The sequence below is a fragment of the Myxozyma melibiosi genome (assembly GCF_037950935.1).
Source record: "Myxozyma melibiosi strain Phaff 52-87 chromosome Unknown BZA70scaffold_1, whole genome shotgun sequence".
NCBI classification, from domain to species: domain Eukaryota; kingdom Fungi; phylum Ascomycota; class Lipomycetes; order Lipomycetales; family Lipomycetaceae; genus Myxozyma; species Myxozyma melibiosi.
This window is the reverse complement of record NW_027042915.1, coordinates 1,045,525-1,064,549: the sequence shown is the minus strand read 5'-3', so window position 1 is coordinate 1,064,549 and position 19,025 is coordinate 1,045,525. Positions and strand designations below refer to the sequence as shown.

The 19,025-nt window shown below is 52.4% G+C and overlaps 7 protein-coding genes across 7 annotated transcripts; 3 read left to right on the top strand and 4 right to left on the bottom strand.

Annotated features, from left to right (window-relative positions):
* The first annotated feature begins 109 nt into the window (after window positions 1-109).
* On the top strand, window positions 110-2,024 carry BZA70DRAFT_253184 (benomyl/methotrexate resistance protein). The gene has a single exon (XM_064910735.1). The coding sequence runs from the start codon at window positions 271-273 to the stop codon at window positions 1,822-1,824; it is 1,554 nt and encodes a 517-aa protein (XP_064770461.1). The 5' UTR covers window positions 110-270; the 3' UTR covers window positions 1,825-2,024.
* BZA70DRAFT_271264 (uncharacterized protein) lies at window positions 2,025-9,524 on the bottom strand. The gene is made up of 9 exons (XM_064911449.1): window positions 9,259-9,524; window positions 9,001-9,200; window positions 8,830-8,941; window positions 8,698-8,774; window positions 7,379-8,632; window positions 7,006-7,313; window positions 6,643-6,935; window positions 2,383-6,586; window positions 2,025-2,310 (listed from the first exon to the last, which is right to left on the bottom strand). The coding sequence occupies exons 1-9, from the start codon at window positions 9,367-9,369 to the stop codon at window positions 2,303-2,305; spliced, it is 6,567 nt and encodes a 2,188-aa protein (XP_064770460.1). The 5' UTR covers window positions 9,370-9,524; the 3' UTR covers window positions 2,025-2,302.
* A 171-nt stretch (window positions 9,525-9,695) lies between these two features.
* BZA70DRAFT_264799 (uncharacterized protein) lies at window positions 9,696-12,089 on the bottom strand (the record flags this gene model as incomplete). The annotated part of the gene is made up of 3 exons (XM_064910927.1): window positions 9,696-9,731; window positions 9,799-11,848; window positions 11,917-12,089. The coding sequence occupies 3 exons, from the start codon at window positions 12,087-12,089 to the stop codon at window positions 9,696-9,698; spliced, it is 2,259 nt and encodes a 752-aa protein (XP_064770459.1).
* Window positions 12,090-12,300: 211 nt separating this feature from the next.
* Window positions 12,301-13,067, top strand: BZA70DRAFT_271259 (Isochorismatase-like protein). Its single transcript, XM_064911448.1, has 2 exons — window positions 12,301-12,508; window positions 12,575-13,067. The coding sequence occupies exons 1-2, from the start codon at window positions 12,387-12,389 to the stop codon at window positions 13,038-13,040; spliced, it is 588 nt and encodes a 195-aa protein (XP_064770458.1). The 5' UTR covers window positions 12,301-12,386; the 3' UTR covers window positions 13,041-13,067.
* A 36-nt stretch (window positions 13,068-13,103) lies between these two features.
* Window positions 13,104-15,879, bottom strand: BZA70DRAFT_13985 (RHD3/Sey1). Its single transcript, XM_064909622.1, has 3 exons — window positions 15,600-15,879; window positions 15,369-15,541; window positions 13,104-15,308 (listed from the first exon to the last, which is right to left on the bottom strand). The coding sequence occupies exons 1-3, from the start codon at window positions 15,692-15,694 to the stop codon at window positions 13,168-13,170; spliced, it is 2,409 nt and encodes an 802-aa protein (XP_064770457.1). The 5' UTR covers window positions 15,695-15,879; the 3' UTR covers window positions 13,104-13,167.
* A 144-nt stretch (window positions 15,880-16,023) lies between these two features.
* Window positions 16,024-16,741, top strand: BZA70DRAFT_286780 (uncharacterized protein; the record flags this gene model as incomplete). Its single annotated transcript, XM_064913897.1, has 5 exons — window positions 16,024-16,053; window positions 16,120-16,205; window positions 16,332-16,381; window positions 16,440-16,505; window positions 16,569-16,741. The coding sequence occupies 5 exons, from the start codon at window positions 16,024-16,026 to the stop codon at window positions 16,739-16,741; spliced, it is 405 nt and encodes a 134-aa protein (XP_064770456.1).
* Window positions 16,742-16,968: 227 nt separating this feature from the next.
* Window positions 16,969-18,872, bottom strand: BZA70DRAFT_271247 (SCA7, zinc-binding domain-containing protein). The gene is made up of 2 exons (XM_064911447.1): window positions 18,709-18,872; window positions 16,969-18,389 (listed from the first exon to the last, which is right to left on the bottom strand). The coding sequence occupies exons 1-2, from the start codon at window positions 18,749-18,751 to the stop codon at window positions 17,173-17,175; spliced, it is 1,260 nt and encodes a 419-aa protein (XP_064770455.1). The 5' UTR covers window positions 18,752-18,872; the 3' UTR covers window positions 16,969-17,172.
* Between the last annotated feature and the right edge of the window lie 153 nt (window positions 18,873-19,025).

Below are 19,025 nucleotides of genomic sequence, written 5' to 3'. Positions count from 1 at the left end.
AGCAGCTCGGCAGGCCCGACACAAAGCGCCGATAACGTTAATTACCAAGCAATGACTAATCACAAAGGGCCCGCTCAGGGCAATCGCAGCCAAAGCGGGCGTCGGATCGGTCCGTGCCTGAGCCCGAAGTGGATTAACTCCGGTCGCCTTCCTCCTCGACTTCACCACTTCACCCACTTTGATATCATAAATGGGCCTCTTCTCTGCTCTGTTCTTTATATCACCTCCATCACCCTCTTCTTCTTTCCTCTCCTTTTCTCCACTCCCGCCATGGCGTATCCTCCTTCCACCGACGACGAGCCAATCGCCCTCTCCGTCCCCGCCTCCGCAGACCTGAACCTCATGGAAAAAGACTCGGCCTCCTTCTCTGAAAAGCTCTCAGACAAAAAGTACTCCATCCAGCCCGACTCCAACTCCGACACAGACCCCGACCTCGTCTCCTGGGATGGCCCCGACGACCCCACAAACCCCATGAACTTCTCCCAGCTCCGCAAGATATCCGTCATCTTCACCGTCTCTGCCCTCACCTTCGTCGTCCCCCTTGCATCCTCAATGTTCGCGCCCGGCGTGCCCGACCTCATGGTCGAGTTCAATTTCACGTCCACCATCCTCTCTTCCTTCGTCGTCTCCATCTACATCCTCGGCTTCGCCGTCGGACCCCTAGTCATCGCTCCGCTTTCCGAAATGTACGGCCGCTCCATCATCTACAAAATCTCCACCGTCATCTTCACCGGCCTCACCATCGGCTGCGGCGAGTGCCACTCCCTCGCCGCCATGTTCATCTTGCGCTTTCTTTGCGGCACCGTCGGCAGCGCGTCTCTCGCCCTTGGCTCTGGCTCCGTCGCAGACATCATTGAGGTCGAGCACCGCGGCAAGTACATGTCCTTCTACATCATGGGTCCCGTCATCGGTCCCGCCGTCGGCCCCGTCATCGGCGGCTTCTTAGCCGCCGTCTCCTGGCGCTGGGTGTTTCGTCTTATTGCTATCTTGTCTGGTATCATGTCTGTCCTCTGCTTCGCTACCTTGCCCGAGACATACGGCCCCTTCATTCTCAACCGCAAAGCGCGCCGGCTGCGCAAAGAGACCGGAAACGACGCGCTCCACACAATCTACGAAGACCGGATTGCGTCGCCGAGCACAATGTTTGCCCGCAACATCATCCGTCCTCTCAAACTTCTCGTGCTTAGTCCGATCGTGCTCATCCTCTCCCTCTTCGTCGCCGTCACCTACGGCATGCTATACCTGCTCTTCACCACCTTCACGTCGGTCTTTGAAAACGGCTACGGCTTCTCGACCGAAATCGTCGGCCTGTCGTATCTCGGTATGGGTCTCGGAAGCATGTCGTCAATCATAATCATGATCCTCTACTCCGACAAGATCCTCGTCATGCTCGCCGAGCGAACGCCGTCAAAGGAGCGGAAACCCGAGCACCGTCTTCCCCTCATGATCCTCCTCTCGCCCTTTTTAGTCATCGGCCTCATCATCTACGGCTGGTCCGCGAAGTTCCAGGTCCACTGGATCGTCCCCATAATCGGCACATACTTTGTCGGTCTCGGCCTGCTGGCGACGTTCTCGCCTACCATGAACTACCTCGTCGACGCTTATGGTATCTACGCCGCCTCGGCCTCTTCTGCATCGACTATGGTGCGAAGTCTCGGCGGCGCGTTCCTGCCGCTTGCCGGCAATAGCATGTACGCCGCGCTTGGACTGGGATGGGGCAACACCCTGCTGGCATTCATCGTGCTCATCATGCTTCCGGTCCCTGTCGTGCTGTACTACAGAGGAGAGGAGCTGCGGAAGAAGTTCAATCCTAAACTTGATTAGACAACTATCGCAACATCTTTTTCTTTTGTTCTGCTTTGCTTGTCTCTGCTGCTCTTTTCCTGTTCATTAATTTTTTTTTCGCTTTCATTCTGCTGGTACACTCACGTTTCATGTCGGCTTTGCCGAATTTCCCTTTTTTTCTTTTCACGCGCTACAGGTTTTTCATTGTCACGATTTCCCGGCTCATGTTACAGCGGTGTTGGGTTATGTATGCATTCGTCTATTATCACCATCAAATATATCAAAAAATCCAATAAACATCCATCTCTATCTATACAGCAGTCTCTTATCATCTGAACTCCATGCATTGCGGCACAACTTTTCCTACAGAAAATAACCAAAAGATAAGCCGATAAGACACAATCCGCGCCAAGAAATGTGTCATGCGGAATTTAGAATAATTAAACTCCGCCGGTCGCTTTGTCGCTTTGCTGCTCGCTGCTTAACTGAACAGCCAAGAAAGCTTAACAAGAGCTCGTTATTTTCCTGTTGTGGCAATAGAGACTGGTTAGCGATCTTTCTTCTCAAGAAACCACAATGAAGAAGGCTGTTACATACCCTTTCCAAATTCCTTGAGAATCTCCATAATCTGAGCCGCAGCCTCAACGAGCTCAGCCGTGTCCTTCTGACTGCTCCACTCAACGCAACTGCGCAGCATCGCCTCTGAGTTATCCGCGTTTGCTTTCTGCACAATAGTTCTAAACAGCAGCAGCGCCATCTCCTTGCAATCCTCAGACTCGTCGTTGACGAGCGTCATTGTCAGCGGGACAAAGAACGTCTCGATTATGGTCTGCACAAAGTCGTCTTTGGATTTCGATAGCAGCACGTAGAGTACTTCCATCACCGACTCGCGACCCGACGCGTGCTCGTAATTGAGATTGTGGACGAGGAACCGCATCTGCTTGTTCAGCCGTCCGCGGCCCTGCGGGTACTCCATCAAGAACTGGCAGTACAGCGACTTGCACACCTCCCGCGTGTTCTTCGACGGACTGTTGACCATAATCTCGCGGATCTTGTCGAGCGCATCGTAAATCTCGGGCATCATCAGCTTTTGCAGCAAGACGGATTTGATGAACGAGAACGAGTGCGTCTGCTTGTCGGGCTCGACTAGGTCGATGTAGATCTTTTGGATGATGTACGCAATCGATTTGTGGTCGCCCTCCGTGTACTTCTTCTTCTGCATCAGCGACGACAGCAGTTTGAGACCAGTCTGACAAGCCTCGGCCTGCGTCGACGGCGAATTCTGGATGATCCCCACCACATACGTAAACAAGAACCTCGTATCCAGCTTCTGCAGCAGCGACGAGTACTTGGCGGCCGTGGTCAACAGCTTCAGCGACGACAGCTGGATATCCTCATGATCAGAAGTCAGATATGGCGTCAGCGACTTTACAAACTCCTGCAGCTCGAACGCCTCGATCAGCTCGCGATTCTTGCGCAGACAGTTTTTGATCACGTCCAGGGCGAACCGCTGCAGGTAGTGCAGGTTCTGCGCCGTGTACTTCTGTCGCCTTCCCGCCTGGGAGATTAAGAACCGCTTCTCCTTCTCGGAAATAGCAGGACGATTGTCGGTATCTTTGACCTCCTCAGAGCAGATCTGCAAGCAAAACGCAATAACCTGATGCGTGCACCCTTCCTCGTTCATCGAGATTCCAATATTCATCCGCCTCAGCACCTCGTTAATCTTCTTCTCCGTCTTCAGATTCACAAACTCCGAGCTCAAGATCCTCCGCACAGGCGCGAGCAAGTCGCCGAACCTCTCAACCGAGATATTCGTCGCCAAAATCTCGATCGAGTCGTAACTCTTGTTTTCCCGCACCTCGCGCACTTTGCTCACGTACCCTTCCGCGTCCTTCTCCGAGCCGCTGACGCCGAGGATGTCGTCCATGCAGATGTCCATCAGGATCTCGATGCTGTCGTCCAGCGCGCCGTGTTTGTTCATCGGCGTCGCCATCAGCGCGATCAGGAAACTGTGCACGGAGTAAGACAGGATATGTCGGTGCGAGCCTCGTGTTAGCACGGACTTTATGTTTTTGAGAATGAGGTTTAGATGCGTAAGGCCGACCAAAAGACACACTTTCGATAGCACTTTACGGACCGAGTCTCGAATCTCTTGGTATCTGTGCTTGAGATGCTGCGAGAGTTCGAGCACGACGTTTGCGAGATTGCTCGTCAATGTCTCGTCCGAAGTTCCAGACAGAAACTTCACCAACGGCGACGTGATGCCCACCCGATCAGCAAGACTGTTTTCGTCCGTCAGCCGCAGGATTCCTCGCAGCTTTGGAACAACCTCGCCGGTGAGAAACACGTCCAGCTTCCGCGAGTTGAATTTCTTCAACTGGACTTCCGCGGACTCGCCGAGCTGCGACCGCAGGTACGTAGCCTCGGCCACCGAATCCAAAAGTCGCGCGTGGAACTTGATCTTCTCCTGCTGTTTCTCCAGATTCATCACGCACCGTCTCACGACCGCCTGATACTGCGTCAACGAAAGACCCATGCAAAGCTTGCCGATAGTGCTGATAGCTTCCTCCGCCATGCCGGACGTAGCCTCCGTCACATCCCGAAGGAAGTGCTCCATAACCGGGAGCAAGAAATGCGCAATGTTGTAGTCGCCGAGGTCGTGCGTCAGCGCGATCTGTCCGAGACGGTAGATTGCTCGCTGCCGTCTGTGCGATTGGATGTGGACGATGTTGTTGAAGAAATCAGCTTCCTCGTCGCCGTTGAAGAGCAACACTTCCAGCTCTTTGACTTTGGGGAACGCGAGCGGTTTCTGCACCAAAAGTTTCAAAATCAAAAGATACTCGTTTCGCGTAAACTCGTTCTCCGAACGTAATCCTGAACGAAGGCCGGGAATCACAATCGCCTCCATCAGCGAGTAAAACTCAACCCTGTCAAGATCCTCGGACGACGCTTTTGTCTCTGTTCGCTCGACGAATTGCTTGATCGTCGACGACGCCGCTTTCTTAACCGCAATCTCCTCGCACGTCGCAATGCAAAACACCGATTCGTACAGGATCGGTCGCCACTGCACATAGCTCAGCCCCTTCCATAGATCGACGTTCAGTCTTGCGTACGCTGAAAATCGCCGGTCGTAGTCGAGCTCGTCGAGGCGGACTTTTGCGTACGAGTTGAGCTCGACGAGGAGGTCGGCGACGAGCTTGACGCTGTCGTTTTTGGCGCCCAAGGCTGAGAAGATGCTGATTAGGGATGCGCGGGTGTGCCGCTCTTTGACGGTCAGAAGAAGAGGACTGAGTTCGTCGTAGCTCTTCTTGAGCAGGATTTCGCTTGACATTGCGGAAATAAGAGTCGCGAGAACGTCAAACACGTCGTTGATGTGATGCGATTGATACCCCCAGGCAGTGATTCCTGAAAGACACACATCGACAAGCTGCTCCAGCAGCACCTCGTTCTGCAAAATGTATTCTCCAAAGATTGCGAGAATCTTGCGCAGAACGCTCACGCTTAGCTGTACCAGTTCAGGAGACCTTGACCCCGACAGAACCTTCACAAAGCGAGGGAGGAACAGCTCCAAAGTCTTTCTGTTGAGACTATCAAGCGAGTTTTTCAGACCCTTCTTAGTTGTATCTTCTTGTAACCCAATCAGGTTAGCCATAAACTGAACCGTCGCGAGATATACTGGCTCCTTGGCCGTCGTGGATTCCATGAGTGCGAGGATCTGCGGGATGATTGTGTCGTTGTAGGACAAGAAGCCTACCAATCCTTCTGAGGAACTCCAGACCAAAAACAATTTGAATATAGGCGAGACTTCGCCCGTGTTTTCGTCTTTGAAGAATTCCATTCGCGGCATGATCACTTCCTCAAAAATAACCCGCTGATACTTGTTCCAGTCGATAGAGTGCACGTCTTGGAACAGTATGTGGAGACACTTGAACCCAGCACTTCTGATCGAGCGAATGATTGTCAAGTTCTCGGACGGTAGGCTTCCAGCCTTCAGACTATCTCTGCAATACACAATGCACGAGATAACAGCCTGCAAGAGCACGTCGCCAGCCCTGCCTACCTTATCCTTAAGCAATCTGAGCATATCCTCCGCCATCGTCATGAATCCCGAGATCCGACGAAGATGCCCGTGTCCGATTTCCATCTGCGAGTAGTCAGGGATACTCGGCGATTCAGTCGAAAAGTCAATCATAAACTGCTGCGGAATTCCCTCCGACGCAAGACCGACAAACATGAGCAAGTACTCGTCCGAAAGCCCGCCGATCGTCGAGATAATCGTCGTGCGGTTCGCGCTCTTGGCTTTGCTGTTGTTGCCGCTGTGGCCGATGGCTGAGCCGTAGAGGATATGCACAATCAGCGGGATAACCGACGGCGCGTGCTCGGCTGTGATGATCGCGCCGTCCTCGTTCGTTAACAGCAGTCTGTTGATCTCGTCTCTAAACACCTGACCACCGAGTAAGTTCTCAAGATTATCCTTGTAGAGATTCACCGCCGAGTCACCGAATGCGAATATACAGTTCAACGCAGCTTTCTGGACATCAGAGTCCGGGTTCGATAGCAAACGAACCAGGTTGTCGTAAACGTTATCAGAGTCAAGTGATTTTGCTGGGTTATTAAACTTGGAGAAGAGTTTGAGTATATCGAGAAGAAGAGATTTATTCCTTCCGATAGCGTCGATGCAGGAATAGAACAGAGGAATCAAATCAGAGCTTCGCTTTTCGGCGATCTTGCTGATATTCGCGAGGACTTCGAAGCAGCGGTGCCGAATGATATCGCGATCGATTTTTGAGGTGAACGTGTCCTAAATACCAAACATGTCAGAAAAGTAGAAAGGATGTGCAAGGCACGGATACATACCTTCTCGTCAAATTCCTGCAGGATCCTCATCGGATTCATCTTCCTCGCGACAACCTCAGCACCTTTGGTATTCAGAAACTGCACATGCGTGCATTTAAACTCATACGATGACGACGGATCATAGTCGTCCAGCGATGAAAACTCCAAGTCCATCTTCGAGCTGACTTCCGGAGCCGCGGCAGTGATGCCCTCGTATATCAGGTCCCAGACTTTGTCCCTGTTGTTTTGCGCGAGCTTTGCGAGCGTTGCGGCGGCTTCGGTCCATACGGGCTGGAATTGCGAAGTCAACAGGCCTAGTGTATCGTTAGCGTCGCTCTTCAACAGATAGTTATAATAACGACACGGGGGTTCGAGATCACTTACCAAACGTATAGGACAGAACATTAAGTTTCAATCTCTCGCCCGTCAGCGCAGGGAAATCCAACGCAATCCGTCTGATATTCATTGAAAAAGTACGAGCGGTAGCAAGCTCAAACGGAGTTTCCTCAATCGACAGACAGAGACTCAGCATTTCCGAAGAAGCTTCGTCCGAAGAGCCTGACAGAACTTGAAGAAGTCTGAGGGACTCGAGACGGATGCCGGGGTTCACGGATCGAAGAGGTGATTCAAAGTCTGCTGATAGTTTTTGGAAAATTTTCTGCACGCTATCGTGCTGCGAGATGGATTTAGATCTAGACGGCAGCAATGTTAGATATCAGCAACATAAGAGAAAAGAGGCATTAGGTAAACAACGTACTTCATAGACAAATCCACAACTGCAACCAATCCATTGATAAACTGCTTATTCGTCTTCATCGCAGCCACTCTCTCGTAAGCCTCACCGAGGACGTCCTCGAGCAATGCATCATCCGAACACTTTTGCAGATAGTTCGCCAGCAACGAAAGTGCGATACCGTATACTTTGATCAATGAATCTGACAGTTCCAAACTCTCCTCACTGAAAGATTTTACCAGCTCCAGAATACAGTCCTTGGTCTCGACAGTGGAGTTAAAAATGCGGTTCAACAGTTCTAAGCGAGGCAGCAATGAGAGAATTTCAGCGGTACTAGCTTCTCCTGAACGAATGAGTCCAGAGGTTTTGGTGACTGATTGTAGCAACGAGTCTCTGAGATGTTGGTTTCCTTTGATCGGAGCGTCGGTATCGGATCGTCCCGTAATCGACCACCACTTCTTCAAGATTTCGAGAACTGCGAGAACAGTGTAATCGTTCATCGACTTGACGCCGTCGAGGTATCGCTGCAGGTACAACCAAACGATTCTCGTCATGTCATTCTTTGTCCTGAGATCAATAATGTAATCGCAGAACGGGATGAAATATTCGCCATCGTCTAGAAGATAAATAGTCTCAATGATCCTGCTTGCCACAGATTCTTCGATATCGTCGTTATATTGCAGCAGACACTGTGTGAGCTTGCAAAGTTCCCAGCAAGCACGACCCCGAGCTTCCGAGCGCGGCAAACGCGAGATTGTCTGACAAATTTCGCGATAGACAGCAAGAGTTTCGTCCCAGTTTGGAACACGGCTGCCGCGTCGTAAACCAGTCAGTAGGAACATCTCTTTTGTGATCATCCATACTTTTTCGGCTGTAACGTCATCCTTTTTGAGCTGCTTCTTCATCCACTTGTATAGTGATTCATAGAGCGCCTCAGACGTGGTGTTGTTCACATGATGCAAGACATCAGTGATAATATCCAAAAATACAAAGAAATCCTTCTCATGCTGCTCCACCGTACAGTAATCCTGCAGTTTCCGAGCAAGTTTCCCCGCTTTCGAATGCAGCGCAGCATCGGGACCCTTGAGCGCTTCGGCAAACATGATACTCATTGCCGCCTCGAAGTTTTTCGAGTTTGACTTTGAGAGCTGCTCGAAGGCGTGGTCGACAAAGAGATCGACTGATTTGGCATTGCGGAGGAAGAAGGAAAAGGACTCGGCGGCGAATCTGGAGAGGTAGGGGCGACGTTCTTGTTGCGAGAAGAGGGGCGATATAAGACTGCAGAGAACTGTCAGAACGAGATGATTAAGAAAAACAGGTGGTAGAATCGAAGAAGGCCTTACTCAAATGTGTCAGACAGTTTGGTAACCAAGAATCTATACAGATGTTTGAAAAGATATGCCAAGCAGTTGAAAGTCCACTAAACGCACATGTTAGCAAATGAGCATATTGATAGTACTGATGAAATGTCTTACCTCAACAACCTCGAGCTCCTCATGCGTGGCGACGGTTATGAGGACCGTAATCGCTCTCGACAGGAACTCTTCAAAGTCCGGACCGATATCGTGAGCAAATTGAACCAGTAGACTATTGATCCACCCGTTAGCAAACTTTTGTTCAATCAGCGGAGTTTGGTGCAGACTTACTCTAGCAGAGGCTGTAAAGCAAATCTCTCCTTCTCGGCTATAGCGGTGATCAACCGGTCAAAGATCTCAGACTTGTGATATAGCACCTGCGGAAGTGACTGTGAAATCGGCGCCACATGGTGCAGGAAATCGGTAAAACATTTTGTGCTGTTGAGATCTCTCCAGGTTTGCAAAGCAACGTGGAAGAATGATTCCGTCTCCTGTAGCTCGCAGCGTCAGATACGGGTCTAGACCAACAACACAGATAGACCAACTCACTTTATCGCCGATATCTTCATGTCTTTTTGCGCGTCTTAGGGGGTCGATCTTGATATTATCGACGCGCTCACGGAAGGACAAGAACTGCGGGAACAGAAAGATGTTAGCCATGCCCGGGAGCTATACAACCTGGAGAACAAAAGACAGACCTTATGCTTCCGCCGCGGATCAGAGGTCGGCTTCTTCTTGATCGCCATGCTGGATATGCAGAAGAACAAAGCTCAAACAAGCAAAGAATCAAGACAGCAAAGAGAAGCAGTGCAAACACGGCCTTTGGGTTAAGAAAAAATTTAGGAATCTGCGCTCGGGATTTGTGCCCGTCGCGCGGCGGATGCGCCACAAACGCGTAAACAATTTCACGATTACGTCAGAATTTGGGAGTTTCAGGGGGATCTTAAAACTTTATTTTATTTGCAAACCTAACCCGAAGCTATCGTCTACCACAGGCTCTTCACGTAGATTGTCTCGTAGTCCTGGAGAATAAGGTCAGCTTTGAATAACAGGTGTGGAGTGTAGAGTAGAAAAGTAGAGTACACATACCATCTCCTTCTCCTTATCCTTCGCTGACGACCAGGGTCTCTTCTTCATGCTCGGATGATTAACTCCAATCGGCTCAACAACCTTATCAATCATCTCCGCATCCTTCGCGTTCACCTGGTAGTACACCCAGTAATCCCTCGCGTGCTTCAGAGTCGACGCCGTCTTTCGCATGTACTCCAGCACCTCCGTTCTCGGCTTCATAGAAATCGCAAACACCTTGCGCTCTCGCTCCGGGATGCCGCGTAGAGTCATCGTGATTGGAGTGTAGAACTTTGGCTCGATCTTCTTTTCTGCTCTCGCGCCTGCCTCTTTTTCTTTCTTTTTCAATGCCTTTTTCTCTGCGGCCGTGAGCTTCGTCGGCATTTCGTCGTTCTTGCTACTAGCCGCAGCATCAGCAGCCTCATCTTTCTTCCGCTTCTTTGCTGAACCCTTCTCAGCCGTCGCCGGCACTTCCTCCGCCGCCACACCTCCTGAGCTGCCGTCCAACGAAGGCCCCTCGCTCAGCGCAAAAAACGTGACTGAAAGCGACTCGTCCGGCTGCTCATCAATCAACGACATCTTTGGAAACACATACCGCGCGCTCGGTACCTCTCTAAACTCAAACACTATATTCAGCGGCCTCAACGGCTCGGGCAGTTTCACCACCTTCTTTGGCTCCGGCTTTGGTTTCATAGGAGTGCGTGCCACAGGCTGTCGGTAAGGTGACGAGGAGTACGGGCGATACGGTGCACCGACCGGGCCATGTGACGCGGTAGCAGGCAAAAGAGGCCTGGGAAGCGGCTGCACATCGCGGTGTTCTTGGATGTAAACCTGGAACCTCCGGATATCTTCAGGGCTCGCTTTTCCAGAAGCAACCACTTTCATGAGCTCGCCAAACTGAGGGTCCGCAGCTGCTAACGCATGTAGTCGCTCAATAAGTCCGTCGTTGGGATGGCGTGGGGGAGGAGGCGCAGGTGGTCGAGGTGGAGCTTGCGGGGCGGTCTGCTGGGGTGGCTGTTGTGGAGCCTGCTGAGGAGCCTGCTGAGGAGCCTGTGCTTCAGCAGACGACGGCCCAGCAGCGGGCTGCGTTGCAACGGAAGTATTTGGAGCCGGTGCCGGAGCAGAAGGAGGTGGCATTTCCGTAGACTCAGGGGCTGTAGACGTCTCTGTTTTTGTCTCGTTACTGTCTTTCTGCATACTTTCTGAAGTCTGGGCAGCCACAGGCGCTGGAGCAGGAGCAGGAGCAGGAGCAGGTTCTGACTGCAAATCCGACACTTTCGTCTCCGCTGTAGGCACAGGCTTTGGCTCTGGTGCCTTCTCTACCGCTTGCTCTTGCGCTGGTTCTGACGCTTGCTCGGACGCCTGCGCCTTCTCTGGCTCTCTTGCAGCCTGTGGCTCCTCGGGATTTGTTGATGACTCTGGTTCTGACGGTACGGGATTAGATTCAGTATTGTTAGGTGATTCCTGTGGGTTTGGCTCTGTATCTTGATTAGAGGGCTCCTTGATCTCGGTCGCGCTCTCGGATTCGGCGGATTGATTGATAGACCCTGAAGGCTGAGGAGTTTCTGTAGAAGAAGTCGTAGTTTCTGGCTTTGTAGAGGTATCCTGCGCAACTGATGGAGTCGGCGGAGGAGCAGACGCCGCTACCGCGGTTGTGCTCGGCGCTCCAGCATTCATCGGCGCACTGGGCGTAGCTTGATTTTCCGGCGGCCGAAGAGGCGACGACTGTATCTGAGGAGAGTTAACCGGCTGCGTTTGATTAGACGGCGTAGCATAACCCGGCGTCACCGGAGCTCCATAACCCGGTGACGCGACCTGTCCACCCCCCAGCGACGCTTTCTTCCCCTTTGGAACTTTCGGTTCATTCTCATCCTTGACGGAATACATCCGCAGCACAAAGCTATGAGGTCCAATGATCGCCGTGCAGTCGTGGAACTTGGACATCAGGTCTCTGGAGTTTGTGCCGTCGGCGTGCTTCCGACCTCGTTGGGGCCGGCTCCAGAATTTCTCAAAGGGGGAGCCGAGAAGCCAGCTTCGGCGGGAACGTTCGAGGGAGACTGAGATTGCTTCACTGGTGATTTGATATCAATGTCAGCTCCAACCCACTAAATACCCAACAACAACAGCAGTTATACATACGTCTCCTTCATAGACAGCGGCTCGGCAAGAGACTCGTAATCCGGCCGCCCATCAGCAGCCAGCAAAAGTCCGTTAAACCTCACGCTCTTCGCCAACGCGTCCTCCTCCTCGCCGTCTTCTTCACCCTTCGCCTCCTCCGGCGGATAGCGCTCAGCTGCAGCAGCAGCAGCCATAGTCGACGACCGGCGCCGGTCAGTAGCCGCACTGTCTCGCGACAGTTTCCGGCTTTTCGTTGACATCGCGTCTGGATCTGAAATAACACGACTCGCTGCAAGCAGTGTGAAGTCGATAAAGTCTGTGAACTTCAAGCGTTAGTCACGTGATAATTACATCAGCGCGATGCATCCCACTTCCCCGGATTCCAGATCATGCAAAAACCGGATCAAACGACTGTTCTGTGCTCTGTCTTTCTGTTTCTTTGCTGTGCTTGACGATTCACACTACTTGATTAAGAGTTTTATTGCGATAGTATGGCATTCAGATCCGCGCAGACCGCAGCAATTGATCTCTCCAACGCGGCCTTGGTCGTGATTGACATGCAAGAACAGTTCAGACACACCGCAGCTGATCTCTGCCCTGTTCTGATCCCTCTGTAAGTCGCAAACCTGCTGATCTGCTTTTACACAAGAACTGGCTGCTAAGTGCACTGCACACACAGCATCGAAGACTTCATCGCCCGCGACAAACCCGTCTTCTTCACCCAACACGGCCACGTCATCGCATCCGACACCTCCGAGCTCGTTCGCTGGTGGGGCAAGCAAGGCTCGATCGAGCAATACTCGCCCGCCTGGCAAATGATGCGCGAGCTTGAACCGCTGTCCTCCATCCACGCGTCAAATATCCATCGGCTGCTGAACAAGGACCGCTACGACGCGTTCATGCATACCGATCTCGAACTGCTCTTGCGCGAGGCAATGGTCGATGCTGTGGTTATTACTGGGACGATGACGAATCTATGCTGCGAAACGACCGCGAGGTCGGCGTTTAATAGGGACTTTTACGTTTACTTCCCCGAGGACGGGAACGCGACGTTGAACGCCGAGATGCAGGAGGCAAGTTTGACAAACCTGCGCTATGGATTCGCTCAAATAACGACCGTCAAAGCCATGCGTGACGCTCTTTGATCGCCAACACTCTCAACTTCAATGGATAGTTACAATTAATATATATACACTATTAAGATATACATCACTCAAAACCTTCTCTCACAAAAGAAAAAAGAAAAGACTATATACCTGCCCACCCAGCATCCTAAAATCCACCGGGCGCGCTTCTCTCCTTGCTAGTCTCAAGTGTCTTGCCGGACGCGCTCAAATCGTCGAGCTTGATGTCATCCTTCAACGTTCCAGGCTCGGCTATCGCGGTTCTGTTTCCGCTCACAGCCGTAGCATGGCCATGAGGCTGCTCAGCGCTCAGCAGCACTTCTCTCAACTTCTCCTTGCCCATCGCCAGAGCTTGATCCAAGGCCGCTCCACCAACAGAGGTAATAGGTCCCAGCAGTCCGAGCGAATAGGTCACATACGCACCACCGGCCATGATAGCCAAGAGCGCAAAATAAAGCGGGTTACGCAACACCGCCACGATCTCGTTCCAGCCAAGCACGAGCAAGAGAATGTAGAAATACAGCGGAATCTGCCGTATACTCTGGATCGTGCTCCGCTTCGCGTCAACGTACATCGACACCGCGATTCGCTTGAAACTCTGACGCAGCTCTTCGGTCTGCGTGCGACTCATAAACACCGAGAACTTCTCCACATCGATTTCCTCGTCGCGCTCCAGAACGGGGATTATCGCCGCATCCGGCGCCACAGGGTCACCGTTCGCAAGCTTGGCGCTCGTCATGACGGGGATAAGCTCCATCGTCTCGTTCAAGGCCGTGGTGTAAACCTCTTCGATGTTGTCGGACGGCTTCCACACGCGCGGCACACCCTTTTCGTCGTACTTGAATTTAGTCTCAAAGATCTCGCGCAGACGGAGAAGAACAGCTTCCGCCTTTCCAAACTCTCGAATTTTCCGGTGCAGAACCTTCCATGCGTCCATAAGAACCTGATCAATCTCCGCAGAAACCTCTTCGGGAAGTCCTCCCAATCCAAAGTCATACTTGGTCTCGCCTTCCTCGTTGGTGACTTCGTACTTTGCAAGCGCGGTCGCAACAGTCTCACGGAAGTCAAGCATAACGCGATCCCACATGTCTTCGCCGGGACTTCTAAAGATCGAGGGCAGCGATTCATCCAGCTCAGAAGCCACGACGCGAGTGATCCGATTAGCCAATCTCTTTGACTCACCTTCTCTCAGTCTGCTAATGTTGGCCTCAAGATCAGCACTCAGCGCGGCTAGATCCTTCTCATAGGATAGGGAAGTCCCCTCTACCAGCGCTTCCGCTGCTGCAGCTTCAAATATCGTCATCGTCTCTCGCTTGGCGGTGCCGACGGCTTCCAGGAACTTGTATTTTGGCTTTGCGAGCTCGGCGGTAACATCAGCACTGAACTTCTGCACGGCAATTTTCTTGAGATTGATGATCTGCGCAGCATACAGCTGAACCAGACGCAGATCGATCTTGCTAACCAGCTCTTTCTTCTTCTCTTCATAGACACTGGTCGTATACCGTGACGCCTGCGACTCATAAACCTCCAAAGCCTTGCTTCTCGCAGGCCCGATAATCGCGCCAAGACCCGCGACAACACCCGCCATTCCCTCGACAGGCTTGATCGCTGCCTCGAAAGCCTCCCAGGCCTGACCAGCAATCTCCTCACAGCGAAAGCGCGCGACCAGAACCTGCTGGGTGGGCAGATCGAGATCCTTGTTGAGCTCGATTTGCTCCCAGATGCTTTTGGCGTAGATGCTCCAGCCGTCGGCCGGGACGTTGCGGTGAAACTTTGGATCGAAGACGTAGTTGGTGTCCTTTGCGTCCGCGATAAATCTGTTGCCGAGCTGGTCGACCGCGGTGAAGAACTGCTCCGGTTGCAGGATCTTGTGAGGCAGGGTTGTGAACTGAAGCGTGAAGAAGTCGGTGATTTTCGAATCCGCGAGCGCGGGTGGCTTGATCAGCGAATCCCAGATCCGCTCGAGATCAGCCGAAAGTGTGGCGGCTAGATTCTCGAGCGGGGTGACGCCGATGTGATCCCGAATGACAAAGAGCAAAAGCGACTTATTTGGCTTGCTAAACAGGCTCAGGTTGACCTCGAACACCGTCTTGAGCAGGCCCATGTTGGCGCCCTGGTAGAGACCGACTTGGTGCTCCCAGATGTTGACGATGAGAACCTCGGAGGTCGATAGCGCAAACAAGGCGGCTTTGCGTTCAAAGTCCTGGTCCTCGCCGCGCTCGCGACCGTCGGTTCCTTCGACGTCCATGATCAAGATGCGATCCTGCTTTGCTCGAGACATCCAGATACCTAATGACTTGAATATTAGCATATACTACAGCGAGGCGCACAATGAGGAAATCAACAGACCTTTGGTCGTTTGCCGGCGCGCAGTCTCGTCCATGACATCGAACTTTGTGCCGAAAAGGGCATTGAGCAGAGTACTCTTGCCCGTGGACTGACTGCCAAAGACGGAGATCAGGTGGTAGTTCATCCCGCTATCGAGCAGGCCGATTTTGTCCAGATACGAGTTGACATCCTCACTGGAGCACACGCAGACAGTCAGCATAAATTCATAGCAAACAGAACCGCGACACGTACGAGAATTGCTTGTCCTCGTCGATGATTTGCAGACGCGGATATCCGACTACGGATGTAATGGGGGCATCTTGGACGACGCCAATGGACTCAGACATGTTTTCAACTGCTCAATGTTCCTCACAGGTCAGCACTCGCGTTCTCTATCAACCCCCCGCAGCAATCCCACGCACCGAAACAAGCTCACCTTTGTAGAACGATTGCGCAGATCAAAGTAAACAGCAGGCTGAGCGCGAACCACGGCGCTGAGGCGGTGTTTTGTTTTGTTTACATTTCCGAGGCGTTTGTACGTTTGCTTTATCTGCGCCAACGCAGCGGCTTTCAGTCATGTGATCTCACGTGATTATTTTAGGCTCCTCCGCATATCTGCTATCGCGGGCAGCGCGTACCTTTTGACGATATCGACAGATTGAGGAAGATAGCGACAATGAGTACCGCGTTTCATACTCCGGACGAGGTAGGACTGTGAATGTTTTGTTTAGTGGTTATTGGCTGTAGCTTGCTGACAAGAGAATTACAAAAGACACTGGTCAACGATACCGAGGACCAGAACCTGAAGCGGGCGGAGGATTTCATTCTCACCGACAATACCGAGATTATTGAAATTAGGTATGTTCTGTGCTAATGAGGTTGTTAGAGATAGTTGTAGCTAACGTGATATTCAGAGGTACGCATGGCTTGTTGGGCGACTCACTTTACAAGTAGGAGCTAACGCTACGATGAAGCTTTCCAAAGAACATATGAAGGCGCTTATATGCGAACAGCTATGCTCGAGCTGACGATGGGTATGTATCTGAACAGAGGTGCGGTCAGAGCTAGAAGTTAACGATTATCACGATACAGGCTTATCCATCCTTCGTCTGTTTGATATCGAGTTTTACCCCATCGGTGCCTGGTTCTCCGCCATCGGTATGCCGAAATTTCTATATTCATCTTTTCTTTACCCCTCTCTAACTAAATTTTGACTACCAGCGCTATCATTCATGTTCATCGGTCTCGGTCGCCGGATCTCATCCAACAAATTCCTCATGCGTACAAAACCAGCAAAATACTTCCTCACCAGCGGCACCCCGGTCTTCCTGACCTCGATCGCCGTGACTGTCGGATACATTGCGCTGATACCTGAAGTTTTCCGATTACAGTAAGCGCTGTATGAACTTCCCTTCTTCTCTGACAATTTAGAGTCTTTTTAATAATAGTAATGACGAGGGTGTTTGTGGTTTGATGGAGCAGCTTTTGATTTTGCATGACGGTGTTTTCTCTTAATAATAATCTAGTGCTGGCTAGGATCTTGGGTAGTTTTTCAGTTTACGATATTACAGAATTTAATACACGACGGAGGTTTAATAACTTAGAGTAGCAGAGATGGAGTAGGAGTGATCAAATATCTTCTTTCTCAGCTAATGCAAATATAACAACAAAATACACAACAAAGCGAAACGCCGCAAAACAAAAGAAGAAAGAAATCTCATTCAAATAAGCAAAACCCGATTATAGGAATAAGTAGTCAACAAATAATGGAAAATATTTCACAAGAAACTATTGTACAGAGGCTAGTATGTCAAGGAGGAAGGACTTATATCGGTCGGGAGAACGCGCTGGCAAACATCTCACGCATCCGGAAGAATTGGTGTTTGATGCGGACCGGCATGACGACCTTGCGCTCGAGAGGGACCGGGAACGAACGATGGACGCCGTCCATGACGGATTCGACTTCCTCGTCCGAATCGACCGGTCCGTTTGCGAGTTCCATGTCCTCTGCCAGCTGCGCGGATGAGGTCAGCGCTGCCTGCTTCAGCTGGTTCTTTTTCTGGTAGGCCGCGAGCAGGACATCGTATGGCTGTGACCGGCCCGGGACGTTGCGCTTCGCACCCATGGAGTGGGATTTGCACGTCAGTGACCGCGCGCAAAAACCGCCGTTGGGAAGTGGCACACCGCACTGTCGCTCGACGTCGACAGGGCCCTTTGGTTTCGGCACAGCCTTGACGGTCTGCTTCTTTTTCTTCGACACCGGTTTCTCCGAGTCCGCGCCGTCGGCCTTGCGCTTCTTTGAACTCGACGAGCTGTCTTTCTTCTTTTTGTCTTTGTCGCCGTCGTTGCCGCCGTTCCCTCCCCCGCTCCCGCCGCCAGCGCCCGAGGCACCACCCGCCGCGCCGCCGCTTTGGCTGTCGTTCCCGCCGCCGGAGCGGTTGGCTTTTGCGTTGTCGGACTTGCTGTCTTTGCCGCCGCCGCCGCTACCGCTGCCGGTGGCAGTGTGGACGCGGATGGTGTCTTTGGCTTTACTGTCGGCCATGGAGGTGATCTTGCCCTTGAGGGCCTGCTGCTCGACAGCCTGGGCCTGCGACAGACAGTCGCGGATGTGCTTGACGAGAACGTGCTTGAGAAACGGTCTGCTGCAGGTCGAGCAGATGGCGTAGTCGAGGCTGGCGGTGAGCGGGTTTGCGGATGTGAAGGCGAGTTTGTCGGATGGCCCGAGGCGCGGGGCGGGGGAGTCCTGGTCGACGATGTCGGGCGAGAGCGAGGCGTCGCGCTCGCGGTCGTCTTCTTCGAGGATGCGGGCGTATTCCTGCCATGTGGGGTCTGCTTCTGCGGTCGAGGAGGCAGAAGAGGCGGATGTTGAGGAGGAGGTTGAGGAGGAGAGGGAGGAGGAGGAGGAGGAAGACGATGAGGTGGAGGAGAGCGAGAATGCGCCTGCGCGGAGAGAGACGGGGGTGGATGAGGCGGCGTTTGCGCCAAAGACGCGGGTGAGAAGGGCGTCGGCGGCGAGTCGGGAGATGGAATCAGAAGGCGATGCTGTGTGGAAGAAGAGGGGAGGTTAGTTGTGGGGAGAGGTAAATAGAAGGCGCGTCGGGCGGCGATGCGATGGGATGAGCAGAGACGCGTAAAGCACGCGCTCGACGGCCGAGCAGCACGGCGAACAACGCCCAACAAGCAGGACTGAGTCAGACGAGAGTAGATAATCGACAGATAGCAGCAGCCCGACGAAGAAGCGACAACTGCGGTCAGAGCAGGTTCAACATCGCGAACCAGCGACGGTGACTGAGCTGTGCGGCGCCGTGATCTCTGCCCCAGCGCCCCGACGGAAGAAGAAGAAGAAAGTGGGTCCACCTACGCTTGATGCCAGCGGCCGCCGAGAGCGTGCCAGCGGAAGCCATCTGATGTGGAGGCAAACAGGAAACAGACGAAGAACCAGACGAGGACGAGGACGCGGCGGAAAAGTAAACAAACAAAGCGAGGCCTCGGAGTCGTGTGAGCGGGTTCCGAGCTGCAAAGGGGAAAAAACATCACCGTCGCGGTGCACTCGGCGTTGGTGCGTTTGTGCTGTAAGAGATTATGTAATACTGTTTGTAATGGCTTATGTAACTACACTAAACCCCTTCTACTGTCAGCAGCAGCAGAAATAATTTCATCCTCCTCCTCCTCCTCTCT

What these genes read in the sequence shown, in the direction of transcription:
- BZA70DRAFT_253184 (XM_064910735.1), top strand. Translation starts at nt 271, where the DNA reads ATGGCGTATCCTCCTTCCACCGACGACGAGCCAATCGCCCTCTCCGTC.
- BZA70DRAFT_271264 (XM_064911449.1), bottom strand. Translation starts at nt 9,369, where the DNA reads ATGGCTAACATCTTTCTGTTCCCGCAGTTCTTGTCCTTCCGTGAGCGC. An exon ending in AGGAGCTCGAGGTTGTTGAG is followed by an intron (nt 8,775 to 8,829) that starts GTAAGACATTTC and finishes ATGTGCGTTTAG; the next exon opens with TGGACTTTCAACTGCTTGGC. An exon ending in GTTGTGGATTTGTCTATGAA is followed by an intron (nt 7,314 to 7,378) that starts GTACGTTGTTTA and finishes GCTGCCGTCTAG; the next exon opens with ATCTAAATCCATCTCGCAGC.
- BZA70DRAFT_271259 (XM_064911448.1), top strand. Translation starts at nt 12,387, where the DNA reads ATGGCATTCAGATCCGCGCAGACCGCAGCAATTGATCTCTCCAACGCG. An exon ending in TGCCCTGTTCTGATCCCTCT is followed by an intron (nt 12,509 to 12,574) that starts GTAAGTCGCAAA and finishes CTGCACACACAG; the next exon opens with CATCGAAGACTTCATCGCCC.
- BZA70DRAFT_13985 (XM_064909622.1), bottom strand. Translation starts at nt 15,694, where the DNA reads ATGTCTGAGTCCATTGGCGTCGTCCAAGATGCCCCCATTACATCCGTA. An exon ending in GACGAGGACAAGCAATTCTC is followed by an intron (nt 15,542 to 15,599) that starts GTACGTGTCGCG and finishes CGTGTGCTCCAG; the next exon opens with TGAGGATGTCAACTCGTATC. An exon ending in GCGCCGGCAAACGACCAAAG is followed by an intron (nt 15,309 to 15,368) that starts GTCTGTTGATTT and finishes TCAAGTCATTAG; the next exon opens with GTATCTGGATGTCTCGAGCA.
- BZA70DRAFT_271247 (XM_064911447.1), bottom strand. Translation starts at nt 18,751, where the DNA reads ATGGCTTCCGCTGGCACGCTCTCGGCGGCCGCTGGCATCAAGC. An exon ending in GGCGGCCGCTGGCATCAAGC is followed by an intron (nt 18,390 to 18,708) that starts GTAGGTGGACCC and finishes TCTTCCACACAG; the next exon opens with CATCGCCTTCTGATTCCATC.